Source organism: Melozone crissalis, unplaced genomic scaffold, assembly GCF_028551555.1.
Source record: "Melozone crissalis strain CALT ecotype California unplaced genomic scaffold, PUWL_Pcris_2 ptg000039l_1, whole genome shotgun sequence".
In the NCBI taxonomy this organism is placed as follows: Eukaryota; Metazoa; Chordata; class Aves; order Passeriformes; family Passerellidae; genus Melozone; species Melozone crissalis.
The window spans coordinates 10694590-10709317 of NW_026535817.1; the positions used below are offsets into that span (position 1 = coordinate 10694590).

A 14728-nucleotide genomic window follows, 5' to 3' on the forward strand; every position below is an offset into this window, starting at 1 on the left:
AACTGTTTTGATTCAAGTTATTGGGGCAGAGAGACAACACCATGTTTTGAAATTCCTTTCAAGATTTCCAGAAAATACTGGAAGCTCCCCATAACTACAGAAGCAGCTGTGAGCTAGAGAAATGAAACTACACGCATCTGTATTGTAATCTCAAGGCTATAGATACTTTTATTCATCATTATTTTTAACCCACTTTCTGAAACAAAGGTCTGCTAGAGATCAGTGGAAAAAGAAACAGACTGGAGAGATCAAAGAGTCTAAGGCTGTAAGCAGCAAGCCCTTAAAAATAAAGTAAAAGAGATGCTAAGCACATATATTTGACAACAAAAAGCAGTGTATCCTTCCTTTATGTGTTGGTTTCACTGCATTGTCCCTTTGTCAAATGCACTTTTAGCACTGGATATAACAAACCTCCCTGGCCCACAGAAACGTGACTGACCTAAAGCTAAAGCTCATGTGAAAGGTGTTGATGGCATTTCTAACAGCTTCCACAAAGCTCAGAGGCAGTGCCAACACTGTTCTGGCAGCAATCTGTAACCTATAACAAAAAAGACAGAGCACCTTCTTCTGACAGAACATGAAAGGTGCCCTCACCACACCTTACCCCCAGCACACCCCATCTCTGCAGTGCTTCAGAGACCATCTTTGGGAGAAGCACCAGCAGTCTTCAACAGACATTCCTGAACCAATGGCATATTTAATCCCCTCAACATTTACAGGAGCAATGGCCTGAAGGTAAATATTTTATGTTCTGTTTCCTCCCCTGCTGTGTCTGCCAAAGATTTATTGAACACACAGACCTGCTTGACACTTCCTTTGCACTAATTTGTAGCAGAAGAGCATTGCAGCACATTTACATAAACAGAAACAACCTGATAATAGAAGCTGCTACAAGAACTTGAAAGCTGAAAAGGTAACACAGAAGAATATAAAGCACACCATTGTTTTAGTTAGGTAAAGGTCCATTTAAACAAGGGCTTTACATAATTTAATTCAAAGGAACCTACAGTTTTATTTTCCCAAAGGTATATCTCGAAGAAGTTATTTGTGTAGAGATCTCAATTACTGAAATGGGAATATATCACCATTCCAATGTGTCATCAGACCTGTCCTTCACAACAATGGCAAACTTGCAGTGGTGCATTTGATGAAATTAGAGTGAGGCCATCTCTCTGTGTGTGTGTGCTACTAAGATAAAACCCCTGCTGGTAAATCCGAATCACTACCATGCTTGGCAGCTCAAGGTAGTCACAAAACTTTTTTCAGCCCCTAAGCACCATATCATATTTACTTTTAAGGACAGTTTTACTTTAAAATCATTTTAGTTTCTAAATTACATTAAACAATCCTATTATTTTACAGTGATAACGTTTTCCAAAAGTATACAGCCAAAAATTTCACCCAGCAACTCTACATTCATTAATGGTATGTTAACACATCTTAAAGTCCTTGCCCTGGTGTTAGCCACATCTTTCCAGCTATAAGGCATTTGAGAATGGGAGCAAAGCAGGAGCCTTACATGCCACTGTAAATGTGAAACACTAATTCTGTTCCAAAGAGAGATATCCAAGGGCAATGATGCTGCCCCAGCAAACATCTGTGCGGCAGCTTTGTGCTGCCAACAGCAAAACTGAGATGTTTTTCAACACACACATTTATTACTTTTGAAGATCAAACATTTTATCAGTAAAATACACAAACTGGCCAGTCTGGAAAAATATTTTAAATTGGTGCAGTTCAGTTTATTCTGAGAATGTTTTCCAGTATCAACTTTCATCAATCTGTTCCTGTCCAGTATTTCTTAAGAACCAAACAAAACTGCTGTCTGATAACATAGAAACAATTAGACACAAGCAGAGGGCCAAAAGTCTTAAAAAAGGCCATGCCTCAATTTTTGAAGATGGACAGGGGGAATGGTGCTTTCCATTGCACATACCTCATCTATCAGAGTGACACTCTCTACTTCCCTTCATTACAGACAGTTTTCACTTAGTGGTAAAAATACTAATTTAAAGGTTTAATTAGTGAATATTTTGGATCATCTGAATATTAGCCATTATACTTTCCCACAATGAAGTCAGCCATTGTCAATGTAAATACTAATCTTTTCAAGTACATAAGATTAAAAATAAGACTTACTCAAATGCAAAATAGGGTAGACATTTGACCTGATGTTCTTTAGTTCCCTCTTCTACAAGACAGTCAGTTATCTTGACTCAAAAACTTAGTAGGGAAACAAGTTTTTTAAGTATTTGCCTGTATTTTTAGTAAGATGGCTGATGAAACATTTTAGATGAACTGGAAAATCCAAGCTATTTATTAGGGATTCTCTGTATGAGTATCACGTATTGACACATTGCAACCCAATCATCTTGGCTCATTAAGAAGTCTGGTCACCCAAATAATTCTTATTTCAAGGAAAAGTAAACATGTTCTGTGCCAGATTTTAGAGATTAATTTTTTAGGAAGGATTCAAAGGGGCCGTCTAAAATGAATATGCGTGCTGATCCTGTACCAAGCACTGCTATGGCTATAAATTTGTGCGCTACCCAATGCCTTGTGTTCTCACTCTCCATCACAAGGGTCTTCTATATACAAGGATACACTTCTGAATCTTAGGAATTCAGTGTTATTTTTTCATTAGTAAGTATGGCAATAAAATCTAAACCTATGCTTTTATTTGGATTGTTATTGTGGTGTTTTAAAATGTTAAAAATAATGCCAGGGCTCCTCTGTGATTTAGTTATAGGGCAAAAATGATTTCTAAAACAATTTCTAAAAACATAACAATTTTCCTCTAAGCAGAAGTTGAGAGAGCTATGTTATTTTCCTAGATGATAAAAATTAGGTTTCCTTGGAGGTTTTCCTCACCTTTTCTGTCGGGTTTGAGGTTCCGATCCACGGGCGGCGGCTCGCACTCTGCAGCAGGCACCGACCGTCTGGGAGGGGTCTTGGGGCTGGACCTGAAACCCATGTGAGCAGGAGGAGGGACTTGCTTTCCAAACAAGGGAAAATCAAACGTGCCAGGTATCATGGGTACATAGTTTGTTTCCTGGATGGGTTCAGTGAAGCTGCTGGAATGCTGTCGTGGAGGAGAGTTGGGATTCATTGGGACATAATTTTCATCTAGTTCTTCACTTGAAACACTTCCCACTGTCAACATGCTTCTGTTTTTCTAGAATTAACATATATTTCCTTTAACAAAATACGTTATGCAATCAGCTGTGAATCATATGAGTCTTTTAACCTAATCTACTCAGATTATTGTACTCTATTGAAAGCGAAAAATGACAAACACAGCACAGCTTGCTTTCTTACACCAGAACAAAGAGCATTCAAACACTGTCACGGCTGCCTCTCATCAGATCAAGTCATACTTACAAAGTGGTTATGGAAGCCCTCCAATGAATTAGATCTGTCATTCAGAAACGTTCGTGGAATATCATAACAGTCTTGAGAACTAATTTCTAAGGAAACAAGAAGAGAAAGTAGCTATTTATCACCCCTGTTCCTGTCACTTGGCACAGCCATCCAGAGTCTGCTGTTATTTACTGTCTGCTTCTGAGAGTACACAAACACACCTCCTGAAGCTGTGGCCCTAGATATATCTATATTTGAAAGGACTGTGTTCACAAACAATCTTAGCACTCATCAGTTACAACTTGAAGCATTCACAGTGGCATTTTTCCATGGAAAGAAAAGAGAAATGAATTTCTGCTTTTAAAGAAGCAGCAGAGTCTATCTTTTAATTGAGCATGTGTAAGAACTTCGTGCAATGAGTGCGAATCTGGGCCCTCATGAAAAGCCTAATCTAAAATAAACAAACAACAGATGTAGTTTAACATCTGGAAAAAGGTTTTCTGACTGATGCCCTTTGCTTGGAAAGTGCTGATTCAACAGGATCCCATCTGTTGCAGGAACAGGTGAATCCCATCTCTCAGCTCCCCAGCGTGGTCTCCAGGGCCTTTCAGCTGGAGTGGGCTGCTGCCAAACCAAAGATTTCTCCCTTTTTGGAATCCTGGCTCTTGGCAGGCCCCACTAAGCAGGTCCTCAGCTCTGTGGCTGGTTCTTTGCTGGCCAGGGGGCTTGGTGAGACTCCTGGCTCCCAAGTGCTGCTCATCCATGCGTGCAGCAGGCTGCTTTACCCTGCGGCACGGATGCCCCCTCTCATGATGCCCACACAGAAACTGGGTAAACTCTGGGATTTATCCCCACCTTGCCCTGAAAAAAAACCTTTGACTTTTTTTAAGATTTTCACCACAGAGGAAAATAAACAATTCTGCTCTTAAGTACCAAATGTAACCAACGTTTTCAGAAAGACTAATTTTCTTGAGGCAGACAATCTCAGATTCAGTATAGGAATACTCACCTATAAACTTAGCAAAATGACTGTGGTGGTTTTACTTGGGAGAAAATACTACATGAGAGAAAATAAGCAAAGCAAACAAGGATCTTTCATAGTGTTCGTTTGTCATTTTAAAACACTAACAACCACCAATATTTTATGCTCAGTCTACAAAACGAATGACAAATAGGACAATAGTATCTGAGCATCTGTATGATCCCATCCATTCTGCATATTGCCTCCTCTAAAAGCCTTGTATTCATACCTCATTTCAAACAATTCTCCTTTAAAATCATCTGTAACATAAATATTGACTTACACAAATAAAAAATTTCATTTTAAAAACAACACTGTAATACCCACCTGCTTCGGAAATCTGAAAGAAAGTGAAACCCTTAGCCCAAAAGTGGTTAACAAGAAAATACGCATGACAGCACATCTGGAGGAGCAACATTTAGGCGGCCACAATAAACAACTTTAATTTTACTAAAAGACTGCAGTAAGCATGTCTATCACATGGACAGAAAGAAAGGATGGTGGCAATGATCATCAAATCAGGGCTGAACTCAAAGCTCTGGGTATACACCCTATCCCACTTATCTTCATGAAACAATTTCAGTTTCTGCAGATTGCACCACACTTCACTAAGCTCACTTTGGTCATTCTGAAAGACTGAAAATGGTAGTATTGAATTCAGTTATATGAGCTTATTTCCAAATAACTATGTCTAGACCTTCAAATATTTTCAGGCAAGGCTGAATGCCACAGGGCAATAACACATCCCTTACGGATGTTCTGTGCTTTGCTGTTTTGATGGTTTCCCTTAAAAATCTCTGTTGGTCTTTCTAATACATTTTAAACATAGAGATAGTGACTTGTGAGGGGCTAACCACTTGTTCCTACAGGCTAGAAAGGCCCCTCACATCACCCAGCCCACTCAGCCCCCACAGCCCAAGCCAAGCAGCGCTGACCTTTGCGGAGGACGCTCAGGTCTCCCGTGGAAATGGTGTTGCTGCGTGCGGGCGGCGCTCCGGCGGCGGGCACGCAGTAGCTGCTCTCCGTGTCCGACGCGGCGCGGCTCAGGCCGCACGTCTCCACGGGAGAGCGGTCCGCTGCCTGGTGGGGCTTGGGGGGCCGAGGCGGGGGGATGTCCGGGATAGTCTCCAGTTTTGAAGTCTGAGACAACGTTCCCTCTGGAAAAGTCCGTGGGATCTGGTAAGTACCTCCGGGCGTGGGGGGAACGTCATAGCTAATGGAGATGTGCCTCATCTGCGTGTCTAGCGACGCTGCCGACGGGGTATTGAACACGTGCTGCTCTCCCTCGGCGTCGGTTCCAGACGGAGACGCGGCCTTGGGCAGGACATCCTGGGAGTAGCTCCTGGGCAGGCTGTAGAGGCCGCAGTCGGGCGGCGCGCAGCGGGACGGCGGGGAGTCGTAGGCGCCCTGCTGCGGGAAGAAGCCGTTCACCGCGTGCTTGCTCCCCGGCGCGGCGGCGTTCTTGTGGCACGGCACGTTGTCGTTGCAGTCTGTTTCTGAGGAGCTGGACTTGGCAGAGTCCGCCTGAGACCTGCACGTGAGATCGTGAGATTAGAATGCTGACCAACACGCAGAGAAAAACAAACACCGCAAATCATAAAGACAACGTTTCTCATGGAACCAACTGAAAAGTCTAACAGTGTCTTCCGATTCTTTTATTTTCATTTTTTTAAAATGAGATGCAGGCACTCTATTATTAAACAAACAGGAATACCTAGGCATCCTAAGTAACTACATTCATACAAATTCTTTCATGTGAAATATAAAGCACAAATGTGGAGCTTTACCAACAGGCTGATGTTTCATAAAGCAAGTGATTTTCAGGATGCCTGTGTGAAGCCAAGTTTGGGGGCTGGAGGTTTTTTAATCATTTTTTTTAACCCATGCTGCAAACCAGCAACACACTATTGGCACTGTTAAAGGTAAAAATAACATGCTCAGTTCTTCGACTTACAGTACTTGCTCATTATAATAATTTAGAAAAAAATGTTAAGAGAAAAAATATGACTGCTTGTAACTCCCCTAAATGCGTGCCTGAAGTTACACTGACCATATAAAACCCATTTGAAATATATAAGGAAAAGAGAAATAAGAGCTAAAATCACGAATAGGAGGAAAATGGTATGTTCTTTGAGGGGAAAAAAAAAATTCCATAGGTTCCATGTGCAACAGAGACCTTTTGTCTTGAATGCAAATGAAGGTGGTATTGTTAGATGAGGAAATTCTTTTATGAGAACAGCACTCATTAGTACAAATACTAACCACTACCAGTAAACTTACATGGAAAGTAACCACATTACAATAATTTGATTTCCTTTCTAAACCTCTCCATTTAGTGTGCTCCAGGCAGAGAATTTCTGTTATCAGTCTGGCTTTCTTGATTAAATGAAAGTCCAAACAGTGGCAAAATACTAGCACTGGAGATGGTAGTGGTGTAGTTAAGGAAGTCCATACACTTTTTGATCAAACATAACATATTTCCTATTTTCACTACCTCAATAGCATACCATTGTGTTAATTTATACATGCATATGTAAATATTTCAGCATGCACGGGTATCAATGAATACCTGCAACACAACTCTTAGTAAGCTCTATTAAGCAATTGGACCACACAGTTCCAAAAGTTTTGAGGAATAAAATACATAAAGTACACCCACTACCGTAAGAATAATTTTCCCCCTTATTTAACAGGCTCTGCACCTAATTTCCATTAGAAAAAATATCGTAATTTTGCTCTGATTACTACCTTAAACATAGATTTCAGTTCTGTCACTGGTCAGAACACGTTTCCAGGTAACTCTGAACTTTAATCTGCATTTAGTTTAATCGACCCCCCCCAAAAAAGAAGATACTTTTCTCATTATTCGTTCTTTGCATAACCAAGGAAGTAAAATCTCCTACATGACTCATGATGCTGACCATGAATATATATTTCTCTTGTTTCTTAACAGCTGCCTCAGAGCTTCAAAAACTCATGTATGAGCCACCAGAAGTTTAAAACACTTGCAAAATATAGAGCACACAGGACTGAAGGAAGCACAGGAGGTTACAGAGTGCATAATAGATTGTGAACACTAAGCTCAGGCTCTGCTGCAGCCCCTCCTCTTTATTCAAAGGATTGATTCAGGAGTTCCTCGCTTTCTAAATGTACTGTCCTAGTTCTATGATATCCATTTAGACCAAAATCCCAGAAAAAGTCAAGCATTTCTCAAATATGGCAAGGACTGGGATCTTTAAATTTTATACTATAAAAATAAAGTGGGCAGTCTACACCTACTGAAAATTAATTGTGGAACCAAAGCTGTTAGTTTCAGTTCACTGGGATGTACTTTAAAAGGAAAAAAATCTAAAACTACAGGAATAAAACATAAAAACTACATTTATCTTCAAAAACACGCAGGAATATATAACCAAAGCTCAAAAAGAAACAACAGCATATTTACAATGCCAGAGCCTAACGATTACCCATGAAATGCAAGAAACAAATACTATCCTTCTAAATATAGGAGTTTTTCTGGGTCTAAGTGAACGATGCTTCTTCTTTCTTGACCACAAGCACTCGTGCAAACAGAAGGCTTTCAAAAACCATGAGACAGCTAGGTCTGTCATTTGCTCAGCTGATGGCAACAGCTTACATTTCTTATTACAAGAGGGAGTTTCTGATTTAATTCACAATTTTGAAAGCAATCTTTTGGAATCAACATCTTAGTCTACTGAAACAGTTTTCAAAATATGAATGGGTAGTAAGCAATCTGATTTTGCACAACTGAAAGTCCGAAGACACCGTGAAAGAAAGAAAACAGTTTATGCCAACATGAAGCCAGAGAATTCAGCCTTACAATTTTAACTATTTTTAAAAGTCAGCATTAACCACTGACCATGATAACGACACCATATATAATTCTGAGAATGTACAGTGCATAGTTGACAGGAGCAGACCATACTCCTGGTTTGTATTTTTGAGGGTTTTTTTGTGACTTCTATACTCCAGGAATTTAATTTTCTCTTTAGTAATTAAAAAATGCTCAATTAAAAAAAAATGCTTTAAATATTCCATTAACAAATGGTTATTACGATAAGTATTAAAGGGTTTTTACACCTCCATTTACAATAATGGCAGAGCTGGATGTAACACAATGACAACTCCTCACTTTATTAGCAGAAGATGACTATGATATGAATTCAGTGTTATCACATGTGCGCATCACATACGTGCAAGCGATGGTGAGTGGCCACACCAGCCCTCACTCAGTGCTAGGCCTGGCCATTTCCTCCCACACACCAAGGAAAGCAAACTGCCCAGCCAGCTGAGCTGCGAGGCCTGGGCACTCATTACGCTGCACCCAGAGGAGGTGAGGCACTGAGGAAGGGGAGCCCAGGAGCCAGCCAGGCTCCACGCACCACACACCACTTGTGGACAGAGACCCAGAACAAGGCACACCAAGCCTTTTAGTCTGAGGGGTCATCATCTCATTCCTGCAAATTAACTATTTGGGCTGGCTTGACCACTCATCCTTTTCAGCTGAGTCTTTTGCCATCCACAGGAATCAATGTGACTAATGAAACAGAATATTATAAACAAAATGGCAGCAAAACTGCTCTTGTGTGCCAGCAATGTGGGACAGCAACAGCAAGCATAGAAAAAACAGGACAGACATAAAAATAAATAGCATCCAGACCTCTTTTCAGAAAATGGAAGCAAAAGTTATATAGTTTTTCTGTTAAAACTCATGAACACCATGCAAGATGAGTCTCAGACAAACAGTATTTTCAGGCAAGTTAATGGCTCTGTGATTAATTTCTCACACATGTTCTAAGAATGGCTACTGTTCACTCACTGAAGCGGAATCTTTTTACTTTCAAAGTCTTCTAATAGCAGGTATTCCTGCCCTTCTTCTGAGAGAAAAGGTGACCCTTGGCTGGTTCATATACAATAGGAAAGATGAGGAAGACAGCATTTAGTATTTCAGTACACCTACTGAACGAGCCAGAACAATAAGGGATTTGGAAGCAATGTTTGGCTGCATTTTCTTATCTAGGATCCAAACACAACCTTAAAAATCTCCCTAAATGCTACAGTGAAACAATGCTCTTTCTTAAGTCAGCAGTGATCAGAGCAAGAAACTATTTTAGACAAAGTACTGCAAGTGATAGTTACAGCTGCAATTGCTGCATACAAGACAGTCTCACAACAGCATGTGGTGCACTCTATGACACTTTAATGGAACATGTAATAATGATTTTCTAGGTCTGAAACACTACAATTCTCAAAAATCCCAAAGAGGTGACTCAGATACATCTATGTTTCACAGTGACCCATCTCGCCCAGAAAAGAACATCAAAGCCTTGAAATAAAATTCAGTGGTCCTCAGTTACCTGTAAAGTAACATGCAGAATCAAAATAGAAAATGTTCCCTTTGCATACTGGTAATTTCTAAGTCTAAAGGGAAAACATTTAAGTAACAGTACTTGCCTGTTTAATTACAGCTATTAAGCATTGCACTTGACACTAAGTCTGTATGAAATACCCAGATAAATTGTTCCAAGACCGGAAAACAGGAAAATGATGCAGCCATTTAATTTTTATTCTTTGTCTGTAAGGATATGGATTGGGGTAAAGTACACTCTTACTAATCATCTTAGCAATGTGCTACTGAGATGCACAAAGCTCTCATTCCATAGGAAAATGTCTATATGCTCTATACTCTGTCCCAAATCCAGCAGCTTACCTAAGTTATCAGACATAAAACATAGGCAGTCCTTTTAGGTGGAACTGAAAGCCCAGCACAACTGTTATTCTGAATTTTCATGATCACAACCTTTTTACTTTAAGGACACAGCTTTTTAGTTACAGAAAATAAACTAAACTCATAATCTCCAAGTGATCATAATGTCCATGTCTTCAGATTTTCCTATAAAACCAACATTTGTTTAAACAATCTCTACACTCCCAAATGTTTTGTTCTGTTCTTTCAGTTCACTAGGTATTTTATCACCACTGGACCTTAGCCTTCCCCAGTACCTTCTCTCCTGTGTCACTAGTGACTCCTTGAGAAATTCTGCAGGCTAATCATGGACTCTGTACCACATTTTGTGGCCCCTTCTATGGTCTCCTCATCCTCTACTTAACCCACACATCACATAACTGTGGAAATCAGGTCAGAATTACACATCCCAACCTCCATCATTCCAAAAAACACCTTCACGTCGTGGCGGTACAACTCTGCTGTGAGCCTGTCCCTCGCAAAAGCAAATGGACACTCCGACACGTTTCTGATAGGCCAGGATTGCTGAAATCCAAGTCAATTCCTCTGCCAAGCTGTTCAGGAAGTGACACCAAACCCAAAAGCTTTTGGCAGGAATGCTGACATTCCTCTTCAGCACTCTCAGCTTCTGAACATCACTGAACACTGAAATCTCCAACACTGGGCTCCCCTGTCCCCTGCAGGAGGCTCTGGCACATCCCACCCTGCCTGGAACATGTTCCACACTCTGGGGGAACTCTAGGCTCATTCCCTTGTTTTACAAGGAAGACTGTAAAGGGTGGATACTTTTCCACACAATCATCAGTACATGGACCAGGAAACTCAAGCACAACAGAGCAAGATAAAAATGCCAAGGGAGCGCGGAGCACATGGCACTTGTCTGTAATTACAAAAATAATATGATGTTTTGTTACTTTTTCTGTAAATATCTCAGCAGATTTTATTTGAAATTAGTGCAGAAAAGAAGCTTCTCAGAGGGATTTATATGGTTCTCCTACAGAATGTTTAAGGTCGGAAGGGACCTCTGGACATTATCTGCTCAGCTTTTCCAATACCCCTAAGCAAACCCTTCAAAAACAGCAAAGGCTCCTCAGGAGCTTGTCCAGTCAAGTTCATTTTTGGTTCTTTTAAATAGTTTTTTTAAAAGAGGACAGAGACTCCAGTATGTCCCCAGGCAGCCTGCTCTATGATCCATTCTGGCAAAACACAGTGATATTTCCCAGGTAGCTAATATGAATAACATATCCTCCTGTGCAGGAGGTGCTGTGGATTTATTTAAGTTGAAAGTAGCAGCTGGAGAAATAAATAGAAATTTAATTCTGTAGAAGTTCTAAATTTTTCCTTCAAATTTCCTATTGCACACTTCTCTAGATAACTGACTGTGTAGGCACTCTTTATTCAGTAAAAACTAAAGTTTATTTGAGTTTCCTTTTAAGTATCTGTTATTAGGAAAAAGCTGAAATTCAGGATATGGAAACCGAGTGGTTTCAGCCTCTGCATTCCTTGTTATCATAAAATAATTGGGTTTTATTCTTGTTTGAGAGTCCGAACCATGCTAGTAATAGTAAACAAATGCCACTTGAAGATCACTGCACTCAGTGATGTGGTAACCTAGCAGGTGATAATAAACATCAGCATGTTTTCTTAACCCCTTCCATGAAAGCTTTAACTGGCAAAACTGGGGAACCAAATGCCAGGAGGGAGAAAGGCTAAATTCCTCCAGCTTTTTCTAGTACTGAACTGGACTAAGCACACCAGATTGTGGCTAAAGAAAGTGTACTTTGTGTCATGTATCACTCAAAGCTCCAATGGAAGGCCTGGATTGATGCATCACTGTGATATTTCATGTTGGCACTTGCTGTCAACACTTTTGGAGAATGCAATATAACACTGATCAAACAACTTACTATTGCAGCAAAAGGTTTAATGCATGGAACAAAAAAAAAAAGTTACAGGCAGCTTCCCTGTGTAGATATGTGCATCCAAATGCTCAGTATCTCAGTAGTAACAAAATGCATTTAGCACAAACATTCTTGGTCTGTAATATAAAGAAGCGTTATTAAGAAACAAGAGTCACTTACCTCATGGGTTCAGGTTTTTTACTTTGACAGTTTATCAGCAGTAAGTAGTCCTGAGGATCTTCCTGCCCAGAGGCAGACTCCAGAGGGGGCACGTTGATGAGCCGGTAAGGAGAAGGAAGGGACGATTCCGCTTGCACGGAGGGCGGGGAGGCGCTGATGGGCAAGGGTAACTCGGCAGATGGCTGTACAGAACTAACTGGGGGCTTCACAGCATCTGCAAACACAGAAGCAAAGATTTCTTTATATAGTGAAGAAACAGTCCTTCAACAGTAAGAAAAGGAAATTAACAGAGGATGGGAAAACTCTCAGGTTTTAGTTCAAATTTGTTAAATTGGACACGATAACATCTGGGTGTTAACGCTTGTTTCAGGGAATTTACATTTATATGTCAATCTTTATCTTTTCAAACTGCAATCAATTTCTTAAGTAAGCCTTGCAAACAGAGGTTCTGCCTTATTTAAAGACTTATTTAACCTACTTTCTGGTCACAGAAAGAACAAATACATTGACAGCTGTGGTAATACAGCTAAAAACACAAATCTGTTGTTCTAATCAAGGGCAGGCACAAGCCCATGAGTTATTACTTCAACACAGCAACCCGAGTCAGCACTTGGAGGTATTCATTCTTTTTTGACCAAGGTCACTTCAACGTTTGAGATTAGTTACCAGGCAAGACCTGGCCACTCTCAGTATCTGAAAACAGACAGGAAAACTGCTGCTTTGGCAATGGAAGATTCTTTACAACTAGAAAAATAATGCAAAGGTACAACAGCTAACATGTTCCACTAAGCCCCCTGATTACATACCCTCCTTTTTTATTGTTGTGCAATAAATGAAGGGGTTGGGTTTGGTTTTGGTTTCATTTCCTTGTTTTGTTTTGGCTTAGTTTGGATTTCTTTTGGGGTGGGGGGAGAGGAGGTGGTTTTCTTTTTTTTAAAAAACCTTATCATTCTTATAAATAACCTTATAATTCTTATCCACTTCCTATCCATGCTACTTCTTTTTGCCTTCCGAGTACATCTATCCAGACTATTAAATTATCTGGGAGGCTAGAAAATATCTACATCATCAAATATTAAACAATCATTTGGCTTTTTCATTGTTTTAATGACATTGACTAAGAACAACATAATTAAGCAAACTATTTCCTAATTATCAAGGCTTACTTGCAACTCATTGTACATTCCAAACTGCACATCCCAACAATGGATGCTGATTATTAGCACTGTTGAAATGAACACGTTACTATCTAATGCTCCTGCTCCTGTCAGCCTTACAGGCCAGCTATGCACTACAAAGCAGCTTCATTCAGCTTCTGCTTCCCAGCACTGCTCTGGGAAATGAGAGATGAGCAGCCCAGAACACAGCCCTCCTGCTTCCAGTTCTGTGCACACCAAGTACAATGATTTAGACATGGAAATAGAAATAGCCACGCTTGCTTTGAACTTCCATGGTATCTAAACAGGCTCAGAAATTAAATCCCACCACACCCATGTAGTTGGAAGAAGTCTAGGTGTATGAAAATTCCTCAACTCAACCTTCCTGAAAAGGTAGGATAGCCTAAAAAACGTTATTATGAAGGGTTGAGGCTGACCTATTCATCAAACTAGTTAGCAGAAGGAGGAAAAGAAACAGACGGTATCAAGGAATCACACGCATAAAAATAAATTCATGCATGTATATCAGATAAATAATAGTATAGAGATGTTTATAATTCATAAAATCTTTATACATTACATTTCTTGAAACACATATTCCTAAAGCACATCCTATGGTTTAGAAAAATGGGGGTAAAAAAAGGTAAAATCCATTACATTAATTGTTATCTAAAAACTGTTACTTAAAATAGCCGATGTTCACTTAAATACCCTTGTCTTTACAATTACTACGCACATCCTATTTATTTGTATTCTAGAGTCACTTCATTTTTTCCTTTCAAATACAGCAGTACTTGGATGCAAAAGCTACTAAAAAAGCAGCTTACTTTCTACATGCTTAAATATAAAATATGAACAATTTTCTATCATTTAGGAAATTCGAGAGCTTGAAGGAGCCTCTTTGAGGCCCCTACTAATGTTTCATGATTCCCCTAATGCAGGGGTTCAACAGCAGGAACAGAGAAGTGCCTGAATGACCCACCAGGAATGTACTCTTTGTGCTTTCTGGAAAAGCAGCGGTGGGAGAAAGGACAAGCAGCTGTCTGCCCTGTCCCCTGCAGAACTGAAGAACAGAAGTAAATGCATGCACCAGTGAGGGCGGGGAAGAAAGGTTTCCTGCCAAACACATCATTCTTTGACCACACTTAAGAGATGAGATCCTGAAGAGCTCCCACCCCGCTGCCGGGCCTGGCGACGCACAGCCCTCGTGCCACTGGAGCTGCCCGGTGCCGAGCTCACGGGAGGAGAAAAAGAGAAATCCAACAGGAGATCCTTGGGGCTCCCAGGGAACGTGGGTGTGCCAGTCAGCCGTCACGCCGTCAGGAGAGCCCAGCATGTACAC

At 40.4% G+C, this 14728-nt stretch overlaps 1 protein-coding gene across 2 annotated transcripts in view; it reads right to left on the bottom strand.

Moving 5' to 3' along the window:
- The window catches only part of GAB1 (GRB2 associated binding protein 1), an 87815-nt gene that overhangs the window by 13555 nt on the left and 59532 nt on the right, over nt 1-14728 (bottom strand). For both annotated transcript variants that reach the window (XM_054283791.1, XM_054283790.1), the window contains exons 3-6: nt 12230-12443; nt 5317-5912; nt 3382-3467; nt 2872-3175 (exon numbers count right to left, since the gene is read on the bottom strand). In XM_054283791.1, coding sequence (XP_054139766.1) covers nt 2872-3175; nt 3382-3467; nt 5317-5912; nt 12230-12443 — 1200 coding nt within the window. The remainder of the gene's footprint in view (nt 1-2871; nt 3176-3381; nt 3468-5316; nt 5913-12229; nt 12444-14728) is intronic.